This window comes from Fistularia commersonii, chromosome 9, assembly GCF_037954325.1.
Source record: "Fistularia commersonii isolate RoL2024-O1a breed Wild chromosome 9, RoL_Fcom_v1.0, whole genome shotgun sequence".
In the NCBI taxonomy this organism is placed as follows: domain Eukaryota; kingdom Metazoa; phylum Chordata; class Actinopteri; order Syngnathiformes; family Fistulariidae; genus Fistularia; species Fistularia commersonii.
In genome coordinates, this window is record NC_141292.1 from 17419124 (window position 1) to 17444244 (window position 25121).

Here is a 25121-nt window from a genome sequence, read left to right on the forward strand (position 1 = left end):
CACATGCACGTTATGTGTTTATTTCAAAATAAGAGTTTTTTTGTGTCGCCCGACGTCACTCCTCCTGCTGCTCGCCGTGTGTGATGATGTAACACAGGGATTTGTAGTCAAGGTTGCCGGCGGCATCGATGCTGGACGACTGGAACATCTGCTTCACCTGGACCGGGGCGAAAGGAACTCGAGAGGTCACAAAAATATAAGCCCAGCCAGACAGTTATGCAACAAAAAGACTATTTCCTGTTACAGAACGAATTCGCCAAATCAGCCACTGGTAGGCAAGTGGGTAGGAAACATACATGTATATTATACATATAGGACTCAATGGTTGTGTCACATAAAAAGTGCCAAAACCCAGTATGCCAATCAAAACTACAACTTCCATACAAGTCGTTGGAGGCCAACATTAGTAACGATAACCTACAGGTAACCTACAGCTAGGGTACTGGTGGAAATTGGGCTACTGTTGGAGGAAGGCATGTTGGGAAGCAGAGAGAAGAGGAAAGGCAAAAGTTTGGGACTTGCTTATCGGAACGATGGCAGGAAAAGGTAGTTTGTTGACGTTATGTTGAGAAGGAAAGTGAATATTCTGTGTGTCCAGGAGACCAGGTGGAAAGGTAGCAAGACTAGAAGCTTAGGAGCAGGTTTGAAACTGTACTATCATGTACTGACTGGAAGAGATAAGGAGTAGGAGTTATCTTGAAGGAGTTAGCTCAGAATGTTCCAGAGGTGCTAAGTGTCAGATCCAGATGTTGAAGATGCAATGCTAAATGTTGTTAGCGGCTATGCCCCGCAGGTGGGATGGGAGTTAGATGAAGTGATGCTACAGACTGCTACAGTCATTAGTGGACATGTTGGTGCAGGAAATAAGAGGCCATGAAGAAGTGATGGGCAAGTTGGGTATCTAGTACAGGAACACAGAGGCCATGATGGAATGTTCCCTGGAGCTCCATCAGCTACTTCCAGAGATTCAAGATGAGCTGCCGATGTGACCGAACACCTTCAGCATCCTGATGGAGTCCATGCAATAAGGAGTACCTCCAGCTGACCGTTGTGTATGTAACAAGAAACTTCTGTTTCACCTCCTCTGCCGTGAACTTGTCTGCTTGGGTCATCAGAAGCTTCTGCAGCCTGAAGGACAACAGCAATCGTAGGCGTTAATTCAAACCCAGGGGTGGAGGAGGTGCGCTTGGACGGGGCTACACTCACTCGTCAGTGTGAAGGACGCCTTTGCCGTCAGGGTCGAACATCTTGAAGGCGTTGAGGATGGTCTCCTCGGGGTCTGTCCCTGTAACAAAGGGCTACGTCGCTAAACCCGCCCACACCTGGGCCTCCTATGATGGAGATGGAGGAACCACCTGGACCTCCTGCTCCTCAAACTTCTCCTCGGCAGAAGAAAAGATCTCACCGTGCAGCTTCTCCCCAAACAGGTTGAGGAACATGGTGAAGTTGATGGGGCCGCTGGCTTCCTTCAGCATGTCTTCCAGCTCGCTGTCCTGTACGTTCAGTTTCCCTGTGGAGACCCGACCCGTCAGTGCCATGCTAACATGCTAACATGCTAACCCGCCAACCGCTCGCTACGAACCCAGTGATGCGTAGGTGTCTTTGAGATCCTCCTTGTCGATGAATCCGTCTCGGTTTTGGTCGATCAGCGTGAACGCCTGAAAGGCAGAAGCGGCGAATATGAAAACTAGCTTAAGGGTATTAAAGTACGCTCTTGGATATTTCACATCATTTCGTCACATCTATAGTTTTGAAGTTAAATAATGCTGAGTATGTAAAGTTTTCCATTATCATTTTTTTTTTCTTAGTTTCATTAGCTTTTGTGAAGTTTGTCATGCTATGCTTGTGGTGGCTAGGGCCCAAAAGGTAACATCGAAGCTTCTTTTTTGGTTAATGTCAGTGTTTACTAGTTGAAGTACTACGAGTGCGTGAAGTTTTTGTCAACATTACTTGATGTTTTGTCAAGCGATGTTGGTTTTAACTAGGTTTTACAAAGTATCATGATGAAGTTTCATCAGGTTTTGTAAAGTTAGCAATGCTATGCAGGTAACCGAACACCTGAATTTAAAAGGTTTAAATTAAGATTCCATAACTTGCGTGAAGTTTTTTTTCTCAGTAATGTGGGATATAACTATATTTTATGAGGATTTGTCAATTTATATGACATTTGTCTGAGACAACATAAAACTTCATTAGAATTTGTAAAGTTTTATGTTATGCTATGAGGACAATTGCATAACTTTGAAAGTTAACGTAAAAAAAAAAAAAAACTTTATTATGTTGCGTCAAGTTTTTTTTTTTTCCTGTTAATGTGGGTTTACTTGATTTTATGAAGTAAAATGTGGATTCATCAAATCCGGTGAAGTTTTTCGCTGTAAAATGTTACGTTTCATCAGGCTGTGTAAAGTTTTATGCAATGCTATGTGGGTGGTTGCAAGTGTGAAGATTAAGTAAAGCTTTTCAAGTTTTTTGTTATCTTTAGTACAGTTTATTAGCGTTAAGTGATGTTTTGTCAAGTAATGTTGGTTTTAACTCGGTTTTACAAAGTATCATGATGAAGTATTATGATGAAGTTTCATCAGGTTTTGTAAAGTTAGCAATGCTATGCAGGTAACCGAACACCTGAATTTAAAACGTAACAAAGATTAATGAACTTGCACAAAGTTTTTTTTTCTCAGTAATGTGGGATATTACTATATTTTATGAAGTACTATGAGGATTTGTCAATTTATATGACTTTTTGTCTGAGACAACGTAAGATTTCATGAGAATTTGTAAAGTTTTATGTTTTGCTATGAGGCCAATTGCTTAACTTTGAAAGTTAACGTAAAAAATGAAACACATTAATTATGTTGTGTCAAGTTTTTTTTCCATTAATGTGGGTTTACTTGATTTTATGAAGTAAAATGTGGATTTGTAAATTCCAGTGAAGTTTTTCACTGTAAAGAAGTTTCATCAGCTTGTGTAAAGTTTTATGTGATGCTACGTGGGTGGTTGCTAGTGTAAAGATTTAGTTAAGTTTTTCAAGTATTTTGTTATCTTTAGTTACATTTCATCGCTTTACATTATATTTTGTCAAGTAATGTCTGTTTTAACTAGGTTTTACAAAGTATCATGATGAATGGTCAAGTCAGATGAAGTTTCATCAGGTTTTGTAAAGTTAGCAATGCTATGCTAGTAACAGAACACCTGGTTTTAAAAGGTAACAAAGAGTCCTTAACTTACGTGAAGTTGTTATTCTCAGTAATGTGGGATATTACTATATTTTATGAAGTACTATGAGGATTTGTTTAGTCAATTGAAGTTTTGTATGGGAACCGTAAAGTTTCATCAGGTTTTGTAAAGTTTTATGTTATACTACATGGATAGTTTCTAAGTAGTAAACGTTAACGTAAAGATTTATAAAGTTGTGTAAAGATTTACAGTTGGATAACGTCAGTTTAACTTGGTTTCCTTAATTCATTTTTCTCTGCAAATTGTAAAGTTTCAACATGTAAGGTTTTATGTTGTGTATTGTAAAGATATCGTAAAATGTATTGTAAAGATATGCTAAGTTTGCTAAGATTTTTTAATTTTTTTGATTTTTTACAAAGTTCATTGGGTAACACTGAGCTTTGTTTGGTTTCTACTAGCATTTACAAAGTACAATCAGGAATCTTTATATTAGATGTTTTGTTAGGGAAATGTAAACGTTTAAAATCCTATGTGGATCATGCTAGGTTTTCAAAATGTGCCACTTAGTTTCATAAAGTTTATTTATTTTTAGGCAATGTTGGTTTTTACCAGGTTCTATGAAATGCAATGAGGATTCATTAAGGTTTCATTCCGGAATTGTAACGTTTCATCCAATTTCTTAGAGTTTCGTTATGCTATGCTACACAGGAGGTGGCTAGGTTTTAAAAGGCAACATAAAGACATGGTAAGTCACGCAAAGTTTTGCATTTTTTTTTGTCTGGAAATGTAAAGTTATGAGAAGTTCAGTGTAGCTTTACAAAGTTAAGTTTCTGTAAGGGCAGCTGTGTGATACATCAGGTTTTGTAAAGTTTGTGATGCTACGTGGGAGATGCTAGGTTTTAAAATGTAACAAAGATACGATAAAAAGCATAAAGTTTTCATTAGATAATGTTGTATTTTCTAGGTTATACTAAGTACTGTGAGGAATGGTTGAGTTAGGTGAAGTTTTGTCTGTAAAAAGTAAACTTTCATTATTTGTTTTTTAAAAAGTCAATATGCTATGCTATACAAGTCACGCAAAGTTTTGCCATTTTTCTGTCAGTAAACGTAAAGTTCCGAGATGTTTTAACCTTAAGTTTACGCGTGGAGTTCTGCAAGGGCACCCGTGAAGTGTGATCAGGTTTTGTAAAGTTTTGTTATGCTACGCTTATACTAGTGCTATGTTTTAAAGGGTAACGTAAAAATATGTCAAGTCCCATAAATGTTAGCATTTTTTTGTCAAGAAACGTAAAAGCACAAGAAGTTCAGCGCAGCTTTACAATAAAGTTTGTAAAGTTTACAAAATGTGTTCTGCAAGAGTTCCTGGAGTCCTTGAGGTCCCCATGTTTTCCTTGATGTCAGCGCCGAAGTTTTAAGTATCAATTCAGGTCACATGACACCAACCCACGTTTAGCGCCCGCACAGGAAGTCGGGAAAACCCGAAAGTTGGAAAAACTCGTGACGGTCCCGTGACCCTTCACCTCTTTGAACTCCTGGATCTGCGTCTGCTCGAACATGGAGAAGACATTGGACGAAGCCCTCTGCGCCCGCTTGGCTCCGCCCTCCTTCTTCTTCGTCTTCCTGCTAGCCTAGCGGAGCGAGAACAACGGCCATTAGGAAGCATCATGGCGGAAACCGAACGCCAAAAGCGCGGCTTTCTCTCCGCCATTAAATCTCCGCCTCCGTCACTTGTTTGGCGCATCAACTTCTCCGAGATCCAAGTCAAGATTTGGTGCAGAAGACAGCGGGAAGTCGGAAGAGTCGGGAAGAGATGGTTTTAACAAGAGGAACGGCTACTACTCTGTCGCTAAATGAAATGTAGTCATAAAGTGTAGCATAAGCTACAATTAGCATCACATTGTAGAATGTAGTGCGGCTCCCTCACTGTCCACTTTCCTTTTCCAAATGCTAAGAGACACAGCGGGTAATACGCCACGCCCCAACAAATGTGTACGAGGAATGCGGCTTCTATCGAGGTATAATACATAAGGTTTTTAAGAATCAAATTTTAGTTTGCGGATGACATTGGATGACATTTGCGGATGACATAGTGATCTGCAGTGAGAGCAGACAACAGGTAGAGGAACATCTAGAGAGGTGGCGGTATGCTCTGGAAAGGAGAGGAATGAAAGTTAGTCGCAGCAAGACAGAATGTGTGAATGAGAGGAACTCGGCTGGAACGGTGAGGCTACAGGGAGTGCAGATCAAGAAGCTGGAGGATTTTAGGTACTTGGGGTCAACAGTTCAGAGCAACGGAGAGTGTGGAAAAGAGGTGAAGAGACGAGTTCAAGCAGGTTGGAATGGATGGAGAAAAGTGTCAGGGGTACGAAGAGATAGAAGACTATCGGCCAGAATAAAAGGAAAGGTGTACAAGACAGTGGTGAGACCAGCGATGATGTTTGGACTAGAAACTGTAGCAATGACGAAAAGACAGGAGGCAGAACTGGAGGTTGCAGAGATGAAGATGTTGAGGTTCTCTTTGGGAGTGACCAGGATGGAGAGGATCAGGAATGAGTCTATCAGAGGAACAGCACATGTTAGGTGTTTTGGAAAGAAGGCCAGGGAAGCCAGACTGAGATGGTTGGGTCATGGACAGAGGAGGGATAGAGAATATATTGGTAGACGGATGCTGGAATTGGAGCTGCCAGGCAAGAGGTCTGGAGGAAGACCAAAGAGAAGATTTATGGACGTAGTGAGAGAGGATATGAAGGTAGTTGGTGTGAGAGAGGAAGATACAGAGAATAGGGTTAGATGGAGAAAGTTGACTCGCTGTGGCGACCCCTGAAGGGAAAAGCCCAAAGGAGAAGAAGAATCTGTCACAGGGGTGCAGGACATGTATGACCGAACAAAGTGATGATTGAGATGTTTTGGACATGAACAAAGGAGTGTTCATGTCCAAACCATGGTGAAGATCTGGGTAGAAGGTTGCTGAAGGTGAAGCTGCCAGGCAAGAGGTCTGGAGGAAGACCAAAGAGAAGATTTATGGACGTAGTGAAAGAAGATATGAAGGTAGTAGGTGTGAGAGAGGAGGATCCAGAGAATAGGGTTAGATGGAGAAAGTTGACTCGCTGTGGCGACACCTGAAGGGAAAAGCCGAAAGAAGAAGAAGAAGAAGAAGATAAGAATCAAATTTTCGGTATGTCCGGCCGAATTGTAGAACCGGGCGTGCCACATCTGGCCCGCAGGCCGTAGTTTTGCACTAGCCTGGCTACACTGTAGCAACTTAGCAACAAATAAAAAACTAGCCGGCATCTTTGTCCCATCTTCACCCTTTGTGTCAAAACGATGTATTATTTGTTATTAATGGAGTATTCCTAAGTCCAGAAGATGGAGATGGAGATCAGTACGTACCATGGCGGCTGCTCCGGGTTCCTCGCTGCCCGCCGGATCGGGCGCCGCCTTAAATGAGTGTCGGCGGGTCTTCGGGGAACCGCCGACCTCCCCTTACATGGTGAGGGGGTTCAGGAGAACGTCCTGCTCTCCAGGGGACCCGACAGCAGCTGCTGGAGCTGCTGGAGGCCTTCTAAGGACGTTTTATTTCTGGATCTACACCCCTGGGGTTCTACTGATGGGTTCTCTACATCTTCTCCTTGTAGGTTCTCTCCATGTTCTCCTTGTAGGTTCTCTCCATGTTCTCCTTGTAGGTTCTCTCCATGTTGTCCTTGTAGGTTATCTCCATGTTCTCCTTGTAGGTTATCTCCATGTTCTCAAACTGGGTTCTCTCCATGTTCTCCTTGTAGGTTCTCTCCATGTTCTCCTTGTAGGTTCTCTCCATGTTCTCCTTGTAGGTTCTCTCCATGTTCTCCTGCATGTTCTACAGCAGACTCACACACACATACCTGCCTGCTAATTCCTTCGATTGATTCAACAGATCAAAAGGAGATTAAAGGATTAAAAGCCTTTTAATGGGGTTTGTTTGATCTCCCCTTTGATCCTGAAATGACGGTTGGAGACAAGATCTGCAGGAACCCTGGTGGAACCCTGGTTCTCCGTCCTCGTGGAAGATCTCCACGCTCAGGTGGACGGCCTGTTCGCGGGAGGCGGAGCCTATCCCAGCTGGGGGCGGGGCTTAAGTCAACCGTCAATCATTCCGAGATGTTCAACCGTCCACCTTCTCCTTTGCACCTCCAGGAGAAACTGTTTTTTCTTGGTTTTCTTGGACACAGATGGAAAACATGAGAAGATGAATGGTTGTATGCATATTTCCACCAAATTATAAAAAAGGAGATTATTTCAATCTGATTGAAGTTAAGAATAAAAAAAAAATCTATATAATAAATAATAATAATAATAATAATAATAAAATCTATAAATAATAAAAAATAATAATAAAAATAATAAAAAATCTATAAATGATGTACATATTTTTTTAAATAAATTCCAGAAGAGATGTATTAAAAATAATATATATATATATATATATATATATATATATATATATATACATCAGTGACGTGCGTAGAGGTTCATGGCCAGTGAGGCACTGACGTCATCAGTCAGATTACCCTTATTTACCATTTTATTGGCAGAAGTTTTGTTTAAAATATCATATCAGCGTTCTTTACATATACAAACTGTAGCATAGAAAATAGTACATTTAAAAAAAAACGTTATTATCGCCCACCTTTACGTATAAATGAAGTTTATGCGCTGCTCCTTCTGAAGAAAAGCATCGGTAACTTGCTTGTAGAAATCGTCCTTGTCTTTCTTTGCCTTTAAAAGTCCGTCTCAATAGAAATCGCTGCCAGTGAAGACCGTCGTCCTTGATCGATCCTGTTCCCACTGTATGTTTTTAGTCTTTTCAACACCGAGAATAAATCTCTCGGTTTTCCTTTAGCTTAGCATTGTGGATGCCGATGTCGAGTCTTTGCTGTTCATTCAAAGCCAGATCCATCCTGGACATCCCGAATGTTTTTAGCGCGATTTGACATTGAATGTTTATGGCCGACCGCTTACTGTTTACCTCCTGCTTCGACTGAAAGTCCAGTTTAGAAAATTTGTTTAGCTATGTAATCCTCCATTTTGGAAACAAAGCCAAGCAAGACTTGACTTGCTAACTGTTTACAGTAGCTTGCTATTGCAAATTCTATTATTCTTTAAGCGAGTAATAAAGAGAATCCCTGGGATCAGCGGCGCCCCCTAACATGAGGCACCGTCATTGCGTGCCTCACCTAGTGTGTCATCGCTGTCGCTTTACGATCGCTCGGCACGAGAAACACGCGAAAAAATTACACACATCAGCTAAAGTATGGAAATTAAGTTCATATATTAGTGCTTGAAGTGTTTGAAAATTTTAATAGTGACATCCACAGAAACAGCAATACTGTCTCAGCCGCATAGCATGCTAGCGCAGTTAGCAGAATCATTGTGCAATCCATAGTGGGCTCCGCTGGTTGTCGTGACATCGCACGTCTCTTCTTCATATTTAAACGCTAAATGTGATTTTTTTTTTTCAGCAATTTTGAAAAAAAAAAAAAAAAAAAAAAAAACGACAAAAAAGGGTGAAGTAAATAGAATAAATAGAACCATTAAATTTATTTTTTCATTTTACATTTTCTTCTTATCATGATGCCTCTACTGACTGCACGTCACTGATATACATATATATACAGGACTGTCTCAGAAAATTAGAAAATTGTGATAAATTAAAAAAAAAAAACAAAAAATTTCATGATACTGTAATTTTTTGAGATAGGATTTTTGAGTTTTGTTAAGATGTAAGCCATAATCGGCAATATCAAAATAATAAAAGGCTTGCAATATTTCAGTTTATTTGCAGTAAATCCAGAATGTAGGACATTTTTCAGACAGGACTGTCTCAGAAAATTAGAATATTGTGATAAAGCTCTTTATATTGCAATTACAAAGACAAAATTACTTTTTCATGATATTCTAATATTTCAAGACAGGATTTTTGAGTTCTCTTAAGATGTAAGCCATAATCAAAATAATAAAAGGCTTGCAATACTTCAGTTGAATCCAGAATGTAGGACATTTTTGAGACAGGACTGTCTCAGAAAAATTAGAATACTGTGTTAAAATTCTTTATATTGCAATTAAAAAAAAAAAAACTTTATCATGATATTCTAATATTTTAAGACAGGATTTTTGAGTTTTCTTTAAGATGTGTCTTTAAGAGCGTGTATTTGCAAGTGTATTTGCAGTCCCTATGTCCTCTATTGTAAGTTGCTTTGGATAAAAGCGTCTGCCAAATGCAATGTAATGTAATGTAAAAAAAATGTAAGCCATAACCAGCAATATTAAAATAATAAAAGGCTTGCAATATTTCAGTTGATTTGCAACGAATCCAGAATGTATGACATTTTTGTTTTTGGGTAATTGCATTACAGAAGATAAAGCACTTTATCACAATATTCCAATTTTCTGAGACCCTCCTGCAAATGCGTATTTAAAATGAAAGCGTTTTCTCGTGGAGAAAAACTACATTACCCACAATCCCCCGCGTCGAGCCATGTTGTAGGAAATCCGCTTGCGGCGGATTATTGTAATCCGACAGGGGGTCTGAAACGACACATCGGATCACGACAGAGCAGCGGAGCCCGGCGGCCCGGAACAGACGCGGCTCGCCCGAGAATAGAGCGATCGAGTCGGATATGATCTGCCGCTGCGCCCGGTGCTCCTGAAGGCAGCGATCCGGCGGCGCCCCGGGGGCCGATTCCTGCCGACAGACGGGGCGGCTCGGCATCACCGCAGCGCGCCGCGGAGAACACGGCCGGCGCTCCCTCCCCATTTGTCGGTGAAAGCCGTTTCTTCCCCTCCCCTCCTCCCTCCACCCCCACCGCCCTCCTTTTTTTTTCCTTCCCCCGCTGCCAGGTCGGCTCCATCCCGGTACGGCTCGGCCCGGCTCGGCTGCCCCGTCAGCGGACTCGAAGCTGCCGCCGCCGCCGCCACACACTGTGCTAGCTAGCTAGCCAGCTAGCTAGCGCGGCTAGCTCACCCCCCCCCCCCCTCCACCGCCTTCCTCCCGAACTAGCTAGCCGAGTGGTCCGGAATTCCTCAAGTTGAGTCGGGATTTTTTTTAGCGCATTCCCCGCCCCGCGGCCCCCGAACACGGCGGCAGGATGTCAGCCAAAGACCCCAACAAACTCTCCACCGTGGAGCGGCCCATTAAAGGTACGTGACCCGGGCGTCCGGACCCCGTTTTTTCCGCTCCCTTCTCCGGGGGCAGGAAGTTGATGGGGCTTGCTGTCAAGCTAGCCGCGAGCGGGGCGGCGCGGTTGCTAACGAGTTAGCCCGCCGCGTTAGCATTAGCCGCACGGTAGTGGAGGGAGAGGACCAGATGTTCGGCGGGCGCTCGGGCGGCGATGCGACCGGACACTTGGCGTGGGTCCCCGGCTAGATGTGCGCCGAAGTCCGCGGTGGGCTGGTGGAGGAGGGGGGGGGGGGTGCTTTTCCACTGTGTGTGTGTGTGTGTGTGTGTGTTGGCCTGATCCCGAACCATTTTCCAACAGCTGTTTTTTCCCTTTTTTTTCTTTCCCCTCTCAAAGTAAACAATTTAATTAAATCGCCCAATTAGAAAAAGAAATGAAATAATAGCTGTTTATTACATTTAGAGGAAGGGGTCATCTTTATTAATGAAAAGGGGCTTTTTAAAAAACTTCCCCTGAGCTGATCTTTGAGAGCATTTAAACCAAATATTCTCCATTTTTCATAACTTCTATGTCCTTGACTAATAAGTGCAATAAAAATGATCATCAAGGTCAGAGAAGGACAATTGTTGGAGCCCCCATGGGCTTTATTTTAATTAAAGTACAATCAAAAGTGCCTGCATGACATTCTGCACTACTTACAATTTTTTCTTAATAAAACCGATGCATGGAAATATCAGGCCCTCGTTTGCAACAGCAGTTTAAGATAAAATCCAATGCAAATGTACATTAAGACGTCCAATATTTCGCTTTTCAGAATAAAAGACACATGATCGCCCCCCCGTCCGTTCCAGATGTTCCGGTTTAATAACCTCAAAGTGAAGTGTGTTTCGAGGTATTTTTAGGACTTTGGCTCCCAGGGACTTGAAGCATCTGGAGATTTAATCCTCCTGAAGTTGTGATCCATATTCCTCATTTTAGTTTTTTCCGCCCATTTTTAAAAATATTTGCAACGACCCCTTGCTGCCTGTCTGAGCTCTTATTTTGTCGTCACAAGTTTCCGTCTTTTTTTTTTTTTTTTTTTTTAATTCCTCCCCCCTTCAAAGTTTCAAAGATATGTGCCTCGTCGTCATAGCGATAATCCTCTGGCCCTCTGCCAGGTTCTCTACCTCATTTAAAAGTTTTTCATAGTGGGCGAAAAAAAGGGGAACTGAAGATGTTCACGTAACGTTAGCGGCGTCCCCTGCGCTAACGTTTACATCTTTGTTAGTAGAGATGCTATCCTCCTTGCACAGAAAGGTGTTAAAAATGCACCTGCCACTAGTCTTGGTTCGCCCGTCGCCATGGTGACCGTGCAAACGCAGAGTCCAGCTTGCTAGCTTAGCATCGCTCATTTGCTCTGTGAGATTAGCGACCCCAATGGTAGTCGCTAACAAAGCCACGCCAGGCTAAATAGAGCAACCTAGTGAAACGTGGATGTGTATCGGGGTTCTGGTCACCATGGTGACCGGTCACTTTCGGTGTGAGCCCTGTTTGCTAGCTTAGCATCGCTTATTTGCTCTGTGAGGTTAGCTAGCCCCTGACCTCTCGTTCAATGTTAATCGTAAACAAAGCCGCCCGACGTCAGAGAGGTGGCTTGACATTTCGTGTCACTTCAATTCAAATCTTGTATTTCTAAATTTAAAACCTCCTTCTTGCCGTTATCTTTGCGCCGCGGTGACAGCAAACAATGTCAACGCAAACACGACAGAAATACACACACACACACATGCGGCGTATTTGTACAAAAACCGGCACCGTGGAGGACGCACTGAAAGAAACGAGGTGTAAAAGCACGAACATGTTTTAGCTTAGCGGCAAAATTAAAACCAAAATGCAAAGAGGAATGAGAGGGTGAATAGTTTGTCTATATAAGTTAGTGTATTGTTGCATGTCTGTGTGAATGAGTGAATGTTTGCTTGCCTTTCACTCAGTGATAGCTGGTGCAAGGTAGTGAATGAATGAATAATTGAATAGATGAGTGGTGGAAAGTAAAAGTGGAAGTTGCAAAAAAAAAAATTACATAGAAAATTGTCAACGTTAAACAGGAAGTTAACAGATAAGATGGGAATCTATACAGTAAACCCTTGTTTTTCGCGGGGGTTACGTTCCAAAAAGAACCCGTGATAGGCAAAATCCGTGAAGTAGAAACCTTTATTTTTTTTTTTACAATTATTATACAATTAAATACTCTATTATACATTGTTGCTGTTGTTGTTTTTTTCCTTCTTTATGGAACAAACGGAAGATTCATTCATTCAGTAATGCCGACCTACAGCCTCATAGCTTTTACCTTCCCTTAGCATGTCCAGAAGTTTAACTTTATCTGCGATAGATAACATCTTCCGCTGCCTTTTGGGCCCTTTTGTCGCTCCAGAGCGTTTTGTCAACATTATGGTTTTTAGAGAAACTGCAAGAGAATTTGCACGTACGTCATGTAAATTCGGCAAGCTGTTTTACGTACGTGTACATATTAAACTCCAACGTTATTGACGCACAGGTAGAGAAGAAGCGGAGTGACTTTTTAGCCAATCAGAACGCAGAACACAATGCACCATGCAAATCCGTGAAGTAGCGAAACCGTGAAAAGTAAACCGCGTTATAGCGAGGGATCTCTGTATTCCACACACACCACACAGCATTGGACGGGGGTTGCGATAGTTTTTTCAGAAGTAAAAATTTTCCATTTATTTAAATCAGCGGTCGGGAAGTTATGGTCCTTCTGGTGACGGCATATGGCTCCCAGACAATTTTGAGATGGAAAAAAAAAAAAAAAAAGATTTTAAAATACCTGTGAAACTTCTTCATAATTCTGTGTCATTTTAAAGTAAACAGAAATTAGTTTCGAAGATAAATATTACGGGTGCGAACCGATGGTTTTCGTAAAGGTTGAAGAGATTAATTTTAGCCAGCTAGTTTATCCGCTTCAACCCTTGTAACGGAAAAAGATGTCGAAAAGAAAAAAAGACGATAATAATTGTGCATTCCAGGCTGTGTGGACGGAGGAATTTGCATTTGGATCCGCCGTATGTCTAATATTCAATGATAAAATTGCATCGATGAAACGGTCGGATATAAAGCAGCACTTCCAACAAATCCATGCGGCACCAAAGGTTGCATTAAACAAAATACATATTTAATTTATTATACCTTAAAAATACTATGATGAAATATATTTAGAAATATGTGGCTTCCTGACCCCTGATTTCGTTTTTTTTTTTTTTAATTAAAAAATGGTCGCGTCTGCAAAACACACACACACACGCACTCGTGTTCAGACGTGTTTTATTTTGTTTTTTCCGCAAGCATTTAATGTCGAACTTCAGTTCGAGAGCTTTTATTTCGGCCGGTCGGGGCGTTTCCAGAAAAGCGGAGGGGGTTTGAATGTCGGAGTGGGACGGCGGCGGCGGCGGCTCGGGAGGCGTCTGATTGGCTCAGGGTGTTACAAGGGATTACCGGCGCAAAGCTGGCGGAGACGGCGAGTCATTAAAACCAGCCATACGACACACACACACACACACACACACACACATCCAATAACCTGACAGTTGATTTGTCTTTTCAGGGAAAGTTCCATTCAGCTCACGCTCAGGGTTTGTGTGTGTGTGTGTGTTTTAAGTTTTCAGATCACTTGCTCTCAAAGTTTTAGGGAATCATTAGGAAAAACAGACGCGGAATCCTAAATCTTGAAATAAACAGTTTTATTAAATTTAGTGTGTGTGTGTGTGCCAAGCGTCCTTGTTCCATGTGGTGTGTGAGCGGCACTCTTGAGTGTTCCACTAGGATGTTTGTCCTTCTCGCATCACATGAAGGTGTGTGTGTGTGTTTGCAACCGTGTCCTTCATGTCTTAGTTACCGTTGGTAACCAAATCAGTCCAGCATGTGTAATGATTCAGTCCTCATTCATGATTGATGGACCGGGGCTGGAGGACAAACCGGGTCTGGTGTCCCTCAGAGGGGTCCCACGACGGAGCTCTGCCCTGGGGCTCTCAATGGGCCTCTGGAAGGAGCTCTGCCCCAGGACCCTCAATGGGCCCCCGGAAGGAGCTCCGCCCCAGGACCCTCAACGGGCCCCCGGAAGGAGCTCCGCCCCAGGACCCTCAACGGGCCTCCGGAAGGAGCTCCACCCCAGGACCCTCATCCGCCACCATGACTGGGACAGGGAGAAGAGGCTCTTATTGTGAAATACTGAGCAACAGGGCCTGAAGTCCCATCTTTTTCCTGAAAAAAAAAAAGATGAGTTTACCCAAGCCGGTCCAAGGAAAGAAAACCGCAGCGCCGCAGGATTTTTTTTTCCCCTGAAATGAATGTCATTGATTGCGTATTCTGAGAAGATACGGCATAGATTAGGGATCGACGCGGAGACCGTAGAAGTCAGGAGGCAGCGGGGTAATATGTCAGGACTACGGTGGCCTGCGGGGGTTCAGAAGCCGGGAAGAGGCTGGAGGCCGCACTAAAACTCTTCAATGAAAGGGAGTCGTTGTGTGTGTGTGATTTTTGTATTCATCTGGACACGCTCCAGCAGTGATGTAAGCCCTCCTCCTCCACGGGATGGGGGGGGGGGGAAGTGAGCCGGTGAACCAGTTCAGCGCGCCGCGCCGTGATTGGACCAGCCGGGCGACCTGGTTTGGTTTTTTTTTTCGGAGTAGATCAGTAAAGGAGACCATCCGGGTGGGAGGAGGGGGGGGTAGAGAACATGGAGGACACTCTAGAGGGTTAGCATAGCATTCTATGTATTCCTAGCGCTTAGCATGTGTGTCAATAGCGGTGCCGTACCCGCCCGGGATCCGCCTGACGGCCGCCGACCTCTACGTGGACGGGAGGCCCAGCGTGGAGCTGCTGAAGGCCCACCTGGTGAAGGAGGGCCGCCTGGAGGAGGGGGCGGCGCTGCGCATCATCAACGAAGGCGCCGCCATCCTACGCCAGGAGAAGTGCATGCTGGAGGTGGAGGCGCCGATCACGGGTGCGCTAACTCTCCCCGCCCGACGGTAAACGCCCCGATTCCGCCTTGGGGGTCAAAGGTCACGGTTGCTGCTTTTGTGCCGCAGTGTGCGGCGACGTCCACGGACAGTTCTTCGACCTGATGAAGCTGTTCGAGGTGGGCGGCTCCCCCAACACCACCCGCTACCTGTTCCTGGGCGACTACGTGGACCGGGGCTACTTCAGCATCGAGGTGATCCACACACACACACACACACACACATGTGCAGTTGCTTCTCCCAGACATCAGGTGTTTAACCACGACATCGTCACATCGCTTTGACTTCCTGGAGGGGGGCGGGGCTCAGCCGGAGGAAGCTTGCTATTAGGCTTAGCTATAGCCGTGTGTGTGTGTGCGTGTGTGTGTGCGTGTGTGTGTGTGTGTGTGTTAAAAAACACAGACAACAAATATTTTAGCATATACAAACATTCCTCGCATCCTATCTTTGAAGGTTCAACTACACATACTTTATGTATGTGTGTGTGTGCATGCGTCATTTGTGTGTGTGTGTGTGTGTGTGTGTGTGTGTGTGTGTGTGTGTGTGTGTGTGTGTGTTAAAAAACACCAACATCAAATATTGACATTTCTAGCATCATAGCTTAGAAGATTTAACTATTAATACTGTGTGTGTGTGTGTGTGTGTGTGTGTGTGTGTGTGTGTGTGTGTGTGTGTCTGCAGTGTGTGCTCTACCTGTGGGCCCTGAAGATCAACCATCCCAACACCCTCTTCCTCCTCAGAGGAAACCACGAGTGCCGGCACCTCACAGAGTACTTCACCTTCAAGCAGGAGTGTGAGTCACGCCACGTGCTATGTGTGTGTACACGCGCGTGCACGTTCAGTGTGTGCGATCCAACCCTCCCCGTGTGTGTGTGTGTGTACGCAGGTAAGATAAAGTACTCGGAGCGAGTGTATGACGCCTGCATGGAGGCCTTCGACTGCCTGCCGCTCGCCGCCCTCCTCAACCAGCAGTTCCTGTGCGTCCACGGCGGCCTGAGCCCGGAGATCACCTGCCTGGATGACATCCGCAAGGTAACCACGGCAACCGCGGCGACCATGGAGGAGGCGGGGCCGAGCGGCGACATGGCGCCGGGTGTCAATCAAAAGGGCCACGCGCAGATACACTCAAGAAAGAGGAATGTTGTGGCTAACGTGTCAGCTAATATGTCTTTTTGTTTTGGTGGCGTGTGTGTGTGTGTGTGTGTGTGTGTGTGTGCGCGCAGCTGGACCGGTTCAAGGAGCCGCCGGCTTTCGGGCCGATGTGCGACCTGCTGTGGTCGGACCCCGGCGAGGACTACGGCTCGGAGAAGACGATGGAGCACTTCTGCCACAACAGTGTGCGGGGCTGCTCCTACTTCTACAGGTAATCCCGTTAGCGCCGTGCTAAACGCCACGTTAGCGCCGCTAATCCCATCAGCTAGCATTAGCCTCCGCCGCTAAGAGGTCATTCAGGAGGCGCCCGGAACGCAGAGGTTTCATTTCTTCCCCGGGGGAAAAATTCTTTTATGTTTTTTGAAAATTAATTCATTTGAAAAACCTTTATCCGGAGAATGATATTTATGTAAATATTCCCCAAAAGATTAAGCGATACAATAATTTTTTGATCACTTTTATTTGATAATAATGGTAAATATTCCATGAAAGTTCAAGTAAATATAACCTGAATATTAATGTAAATATTTCCTCAAAAATTATTATTATTATTATTATTATTAAAATTAATTAATTTGAAAAAAAATTCCCGAACCTTTATCCAGAGAATGATATTTATGTAAATATTCCCCAAAAGATTAAGCGATACAATAATTTTTTGATCACTTTTATTTGATAATAATGGTAAATATTCCATGAAAGTTCAGGTAAATATAACCTGAATATTAATGTAAATATTTCCTCAAAAATTAGTATTATTATTATTATTATTAAAATTAATTAATTTGAAAAAAATCCCGAACCTTTATCCAGAGAATGATATTTATGTAAATATTCCCCAAAAGATTAAGCGATACAATAATTTTTTGATCACTTTTATTTGATAATAATGGTAAATATTCCATGAAAGTTCAGGTAAATATAACCTGAATATTAATGTAAATATTTCCTCAAAAATTAGTATTATTATTATTATTATTAAAATTAATTAATTTGAAAAAAATCCCGAACCTTTATCCAGAGAATGATATTTATGTAAATATTCCCCAAAAGATTAAGCGATACAATAATTTTTTGATCACTTTTATTTGATAATAATGGTAAATATTCCATGAAAGTTCAGGTAAATATAACCTGAATATTAATGTAAATATTTCCTCAAAAATGGAGGTGAAATTCACTGAAAGTTGAGGTAAATATTGCTTGCATATTGCATATTCAAGATAAGGCACAGCTTCTGCTAAGCTAACGCTAGGTTTTGTGGTGCATTACTACTTTTCCCTGAATATTCAGCTAAATATCCTTGAGCATTATGGTAACATTTGTAAAATAAAAAAAACAAAATGGTGTTAAATATTCTCCTAATGCTAACATGCATATTTCCCATCAGTTAATGTAACTATATGTAGTTAAATATTAATATTTAATATGTACATTCCCAGGATGTTAAGGTACATTATCATGAAAAGTTCGGTTTAAGTGTACAGTCGATATTCCGTCAAAGGTAGTCAAGATTACCTGAAAGTTAATGTTAGTATGGTCAAATAATAATCTCAATATTACCTTAATATTAAGTGAAATAATAAGGTCAACAGTCCCTCAAGAATAAGCTAACTTTTCTGAAAGTTAAGGTAACGTTAATGGAAATATTATATTTTAAATAAATAATCAAATTTATTTGCAAAATAAAGGATATACCCCCCTAATGCTAAGCAAAATATTCCCTGAAAGTTAATGTAAACCTCACCGAATTTAAATTTGAAGTTAATTTATATTATAAGGGAAATATTCACTTAAGGGAAACATTCCCTTAAAAAGTTAGCATAGATATCATTCGGTTTTCAAAGGAAGTATTCCTTGATAGTTATGTTGAATTGGTAATTTAAGGAACCTATTCCCCAAAAAGACAGTTAAGGTAAACCTTCCTGTAAGTTTAGGGTAAAATTCCCGTAAACTTAAGGAATATATTACTTGAATGTAAACTAAATTTTATACGCAAATCAAGGGGCGTACTCTTCAAAAGCTAAGCTAAATCCCTGAAAGTTAATGTAAACTTCCCTGAATGTTAATTCATATTTATATTTAAATTATGTTCAATTGGAAATTTTAAGGAAAATATTGTCAGTTGAAAGTTAAGGTAAACATATTAATTAATTTATAGATTATATCATTTACAAATGTATTGATATATATATTATTTGGGGGAAGCGAGGGGGGAAAATCAAATTAATTTCTTGTTGACTTGAAGGTTAAGGGACACATTCCCTTAAATTTAAGGGGAAACAAACCCTTAAATTTAAGGGGAAACAGTCCTTTAAAGTTAAGGGAAAATATTCCTTTAAAGTTAAGGGTAAACATAACCCTAAATTTAAGCGTAAACTCCGCAGTTACCCGGCCGTCTGCGACTTCCTGATGAACAACAACCTGCTGTCGGTGATCCGAGCTCACGAGGCCCAGGATGCAGGGTGAGTGACAAGCCCCGCCCCTTCCCCTCCAAGCCCCGCCCCTTCCCCCTCATAGCCCCGCCTCCGTTTCCGCCCACAGGTACAGGATGTATCGCAAGAGCCAGACCACCGGCTTCCCGTCCCTCATCACCATCTTCTCGGCACCAAACTACCTGGACGTGTACAACAACAAAGGTGGGTAGCCGTGGCAACGGCACGGCGCCACGACAACAAGCAGAGGCAGCGCTAACACTCCGTGTGTGTGTGTGTGTGTGTGTGTGTTTGCGTAGCCGCCGTGCTGAAGTACGAGAACAACGTGATGAACATCCGACAGTTCAACTGCTCCCCGCACCCGTACTGGCTGCCCAACTTCATGGACGTCTTCACCTGGTCTCTGCCCTTCGTCGGGGAGAAGGGTGAGTTATAAAATAATTATATTATTTTTATTGATAAATAGAAATATGTCAATCTGGGGCGCTGCAGTACCCCTGGCTCGCCAGCAGGGGGCGCTAAATCCCATCCCCAGCTGCAAGGTAAATGATAAGGTATAAGATAAGACAAACTTTGTTGTTCCCCACAGGGGAAATTCCTTTGTCACAGCAGCGTAATAGTGATATATAAAAAAAAAAAGGAAAATAAATATGAATAAAAATATAAATAGAAAGACAGAAGATAGCAAGACATCCACGAATAAATAGACAGCAGACAAGAACAATAGCAACAACATGAGGATAACAATGATATTGTGTGTGTGTGTGTGCGTGTGTGTGCGCGCGCGTGCGTGTATGTGTGTGTGTGTGTGCAGTGACAGAGATGCTGGTGAACGTGCTGAACATCTGCTCGGACGACGAGCTGATGTCGGAGGGCGATGACACGTGTGAAGGTGAGATAGAAGTCAGTGCCGCCGTTTCTGTGTGTGTGTGTGTGTTTGTGTGTGTGTGTGTGAGTAACACAGTTCTGCGTTTGTTTTGTTGTTTTTGTTGTTCTTGTTTAGGCGGCGCTCCGGCTGTGCGGAAGGAGGTGATCCGAAATAAGATCCGGGCTATCGGGAAGATGGCCAGAGTCTTCTCGGTGCTCAGGTGTGTGTGTATATGTGTGTGTGTGTGTGTGTGTGTGTGTGTGCGCGCAGAGTTCAAGATAAACATCAAGATTTACTAATGAACCAGTTAGAAAAAAAGCTGCAAATCACCCTGAAATTCCCCTCCAAATAAAATCAGCATTCAAAATCATGAAAAGGAAAAAAAAAAAAACACACACATATTTTTACCCGCAAGAAATTTTCCCAGGAAAATTCCCAAGAAAGTTACGGGAAAAAATATTTTGTGGGGAAATTTTTTGAAGGAAATAGACCAGCAAGTTCAAAAACTTAAAGTTATGATTACCTCTGTTTGACCGTGTGTGTGTGTGTGTGTGTGTCAGGGAGGAGAATGAGTCTGTGCTGCAGCTGAAGGGCCTGACTCCCACTGGCACACTGCCACTGGGCGTCCTCTCCGGGGGCCGGCAAACCATACAGAGCGGTGAGTGTTCACACACACACACACACACACTCACACACACACACACACACACAGATTCACATATATATACACTGCAGCATCACAGAGGTAGAAGTTCACCTTCGCCCCCTTGTGGCCGCCGCTGGTACTGCAGCGTCAGACATTGAGCGTTTCATACAGGAAGAAATAAAATAGGATGAGATTATCAATAAAGTTGATAAAATATAGATAATGTAAAAGGTTTAAGATTAATACATTTTTTGTCCGGTTCAGTTAGCTATCAATTAGCCCGGGCATATGTAAGTCTAAAAATCCGTCTGTACAGCGTTGAGCGTTGTTTCCATGGGAACCGCCGTCTAACCTGGAAACAGGAAGTGACCTGAGGGGATATCTGGGGATTGTAGTTTTTTTTTTTACCCTACCTGAACTACAAAACTCTTTGTCTCTTTCTCTTTGCCTCCTGTCAATCAACTGCAGCCACGGTGGAAGCAGAAGAAGCACGAGGTAAGTGTGTGTGTGTGTGTGTGTGTGTGTGTGTGTGTGTGTGTGTGTGTGTGTGTGTGTGTGTGTGTGTGTGTGTGTGTGTGTGTGTGTGTGTGTGAGTGTGTGCTTTTAGAATACTTTTTAGTGTAAGCAATCCTGTTGCCCTTTCACTGCTATATATGGCGGTGTTAGCATGTAACTGCTAGCCTCTGTTTGACTGCTACTTGTGGTTGTGTTTACATTGTTTACCAAGTAATACTTTGCTAACATAAGATTTATTTTTCCTTATAAAGAGTACTCTGAAGTACTATTGTTTAGCCGCAATTCCACTGCTACGTGTTTGTGTTCGGGTTAGCCTGTAATGGCTAGCTGCCTTTTCATTGCTAGTTGTGGTTGCGTCAGGGGTTAGCTCATAGCAACTAGTTGCCCTTTCACATCTGTATCAGGAGTTAGCGTGTTGCAGCTAGCTGCCCTTTCATGACAGTGTAAGGGGTTAGCGCATATTGGCTAGCTGTCCTTTCACTGCTACTTGTAGTTGTGTGAGAAGTTAGCATATAGTGACTAGCTGCTTGTGGTCGTTTCCGGGGTTATCATATGTCGGCTAGCTGCCCTATCTCTGCTGCTTATGGTTTTGTACATAGTGGCTAGCTGTCCTTTCACTTGTAGTTGTTGTCAGGGATTAGCACATAGCTGGTAGCAGCCCTTTCACTTTTTCTTGTGGCTACAGCAGGGGTTAGCACAGCATGGCGTGCTGCCCTTTCACTGTTATATATAGCTGTGTGAGGAGCTAGCATGTAACTGCTAGCCTCTGTTTGACTGCTACTTGTGGTTTTGTCAGGGGTTGTTATATGTCAGCTAGTTTCCCTTTCTCTGCTACTTTTGGTTTTGTGAGGGCTATTATGGAGTGACTAGCTCTCCTATCAGTGGTACTTGTAGTCAGGGGTTAGTATGTAGTCGGGGTTAGCACGTATCCGCTAGCTGCCCTTTCAATCAGTCTTGTGGTCATGATGGGGGTTAGCTGCCTATCACTGCTATATATGGTCGTTTTAGGAGTTAGCATATAATTTATAGCTGCTATGCATGTAAGGGGTTTGCACATAGGCAGCTAGTTCCCTTTTCTGCTATTACTTTCTACACGTTGAAACTAGCTGCCTTTTCATTGCCAATCCTTAGCACAGTGGCTAGCTGCCCTTTCACTAATACTTGTGGTCGTTTCAAGGGTTACCCCAGTAGAGAAAGCACGTAGCATCAAGCTGGCCTTTCACTACAGTGTGAGGAGTTAGCATATTACTGATAGCGGCCACGCAAGGTCACAGCGGGGGTTGGCATATGGCAGCTGGCCCAGGAATTAGCGTTGTGGCTAGCTGCCCCTTTACCGCTTTGTGCGGTCAAGGTAAGGGTGTAGCATCCAGCTACCCTTTCACTGCTATGTGTGGCGGGGGTATATGTTTGCTGCCTTTTCACAACAGTTTGAGGAGTTAGCATATTACTGATAGCGGCCACGCATGGTCACGGCAGGGGTTGGCATATAGCAGCTGGCCCCGGGATTAGCGTTGCAGCTATGTATGGCGGGGGAATATGTTGCACTCAGCAGTTCGCTGCCCTTTCAAAACAGTTTGAGGAGTTAGCACGTCACAGCTAGCTGGCCTTTTATCGCTGTTCGAGGGGTTAGCGCATACTCGCTAACTCCCCATTCATTGCTAGGTGTAGTTGTGTGAGAGGGTTAGCACATTGCTACATGTAGCACGTAGCTACCAGCTACCTAAGACCTCTCGTCTCCGTACCGTTCCAGCCTTCGACCCGCAGCACAAGATCCAGAGCTTCGAAGAGGCCCGGGGTTTGGACCGCATCAACGAGAGGATGCCGCCGCGCCGCGACAGCAAGCAGGAGGCTCCGCCCCCTTTCAACAGCGTGCCGCAGGAGGCGCCGTCCACCTTCAACAGTCTGCCGCAGGAGGCCGCGCCCGCTTTCAACAGCGCCGACAAGAACGGCACCGGCAATGCCCAGGCCTAGGCTCCGCCTCCTCCCCGCCCCATAAGCTCCGCCTCCTGCCCTCCATTCCTCTCCTGCTTCCTGCGCCGTCCGTCCTTCCTTTTTTCCGCCGTTTCTATTACATCCTCCCTTCCTTCCCTCAGGGAGAAGAGGCCGCTCAGTCCGAGCTTTATTTATTTACATCCGTCAAACTTGCCGGTTCCCGACGGACCGCAAGGAATTGGACTCGGACCCGGCGGGCGACGGCGCGTTCCATTCCCTCGCCGCTGTCGCCGCCGCCGCCGCCGCCGCCGACACCACCTCCCCTTCCGCCCCCCCCATCTCCATGGCAACGACTGAGCTCCCCGAAGAGCGAGTATTGACATTTCTATGATTCTTCATGTACATTTTAACGGTTCCCTCTTTTCAATGTGACGTTTTTCTTTTTTTCTTTTTTTTTTTTTTACACAAAGAGATTTAGGCTTAATGATGCAAAGCATTGGGGGGGGAGGGGTTAAGTGTGTGTGTGTGTGTGTGTGTGCGTGTGTGGGGGGCGGTGAATTGTGTGTGTGTGTGCTTTAATACGACTCTGGTCTGGAGAGGAGATGCGAAAAAGGAAGGAGCTCGCCGTGATGTTATTGTTACGTCACTATGGCAACGTGCGGGGACGGCCATTTTAGATTTGGCCGCGACGTCCTGCGCGGTCAGAAGGGGGAGCAAGAGCGCCGGCGGGGTCACGCCGGGGTCACGCCGTGGCGGTTCCGGCGAGGTACAATCTTCACGTCCGGCTGTTTCCGAAAGATCGGATTCGCTGAATCCGAAAAGCTGTAAAACTCGTCATTCCCGTCGCAGCGATTCGCTTCTTGTTTGACATCCCGGCGGACGCGTTTGTTTATGTCGGCTTATCGTTTAGCGTCGCGCTAGCCAGCTAGCTAGCTGTCTTTTTGTTTTGTTGTTTTTTTTTATTTCCAAAAATTGGGAGTTTTCGAGAGGCGTAACGATCGAAGTCAGCTTTCCAGCTTGTCCAAAGAAGGAAGTTTGTGAATCTCGTCTGTCTGTTGTCAACGGTAACCCTCGGTGATGGGATTTTTTTTTTTTTTTTTTCTTTAAAGTTCAGAATGGAGGTTCGCCTTTTTACGGCGATTTTGCGTTTCTGTGTTCAGGAAGCGGAAGAAACCAAAAGTGAAGGTGGAGGACATATGGGCGGTAGCGTTGCCATGGCGATTTTTGCCTTCGGCTCGGTTTGTCCGCGGTTTGATCGGATGAAGGTGGTTTGAAATCTCCGAGGCTGTGAGCTTAGCGTCGAGCCTCGGCAGTTTAAATTTATATCGCACATAATTGCATAACGTGGTTGCCGTTGACCATCTGATATGCCGACCGTGGGATGTTGTTTCCTGCCGAGACGGCAGAATTAGCTTCCAGATCATCGGGATACGTTGCCGCCGCCTGCTGAAGGCTAACTAGCCTGGCTATGTCAATACAAACTTAGCCTAGCAAGCGTCGCTATGATAACCACCTAAGATGCTGTCCATTAGCTTTGACGCTTTGATGTTTTTTTCTCGTTGTCAAGGTGACAAAAAGTTGCTGACAATCTTCTGATTCTATAAAACCGCAATCCGAACAGGTGTGCCGTCCTTTTTTTTTTTCATTCTTTTTTTTTTTTTCAATTTTCCGAAGTTCGCCAGTCGGATTTGTTCGCAATCACTTTGTAAACACTTGCCAGAGATCCCATGTTTTCAAAGTTCATAAAACCCGCGGGCTAACCGCCTAGCGGCAGCGGCGGCAATCCCCCTCGGCACGGCTAGCAGGCCGGTAAAGTTAGCCTCGCTAAAAATACCTACTTTGAAAAATAATATATGTAAAGCAATGATTAACTTATGTTTCGGTCCAAGCCTTCGGCCCGAAGTTTCTTTTTATTTTCCGAAAAACGTTTTGGTGTCAAACGGAAGCCGTTGTTTTCCTCGCGCCCCCTGCTGGATGTGTTTTGACGGGGAAAGTGGAAGGGTGCTAACCGCCGAAAGAGAAGCACAAACCATGAGACCGGGGTCGTAGCGGGAGGGTCATGTGACCGCGGCGAGGGGAGGGGAGGGGGGGGGGCTCGGAACATTTTCTCACCGAATGTACAGAAAATCTCTCCGACTGGAAAAAAAATAAAATAAAGGAGACGCTGACGAGCCACGAGGCCTCATTTCTGTCGATGTTTCTCTCCATTCAAATAAAAACCAGAAAACCAAA

At 43.8% G+C, this 25121-nt stretch overlaps 2 protein-coding genes across 3 annotated transcripts; one reads left to right on the forward strand and one right to left on the reverse strand.

Annotated features, from left to right (window-relative positions):
- Positions 1–5: 5 nt before the first annotated feature.
- Positions 6–6717, reverse strand: LOC147231459 (myosin light chain 5-like). Its single transcript, XM_086152862.1, has 7 exons — positions 6565–6717; positions 4695–4802; positions 1583–1658; positions 1406–1510; positions 1207–1285; positions 1080–1128; positions 6–157 (listed from the first exon to the last, which is right to left on the reverse strand). Exons 1-7 carry the CDS (start codon positions 6565–6567, stop codon positions 56–58), a joined length of 522 nt encoding a protein of 173 aa, XP_086008988.1. The 5' UTR covers positions 6568–6717; the 3' UTR covers positions 6–55.
- Positions 6718–9729: 3012 nt separating this feature from the next.
- Positions 9730–25121, forward strand: ppp3ccb (protein phosphatase 3, catalytic subunit, gamma isozyme, b). Of its 2 annotated transcripts, XM_086152858.1 has the most exons (14): positions 9730–10347; positions 15127–15324; positions 15410–15534; positions 16022–16133; positions 16227–16372; positions 16564–16703; positions 18880–18957; positions 19037–19131; positions 19227–19352; positions 19742–19819; positions 19931–20015; positions 20356–20453; positions 20910–20936; positions 22708–25121. In XM_086152858.1, exons 1-14 carry the CDS (start codon positions 10296–10298, stop codon positions 22926–22928), a joined length of 1581 nt encoding a protein of 526 aa, XP_086008984.1. In that variant the 5' UTR covers positions 9730–10295; the 3' UTR covers positions 22929–25121. The 2 variants fall into 2 exon arrangements, with proteins under 2 accessions (XP_086008984.1, XP_086008983.1); XM_086152857.1 differs by having other exon boundaries at positions 16022–16372.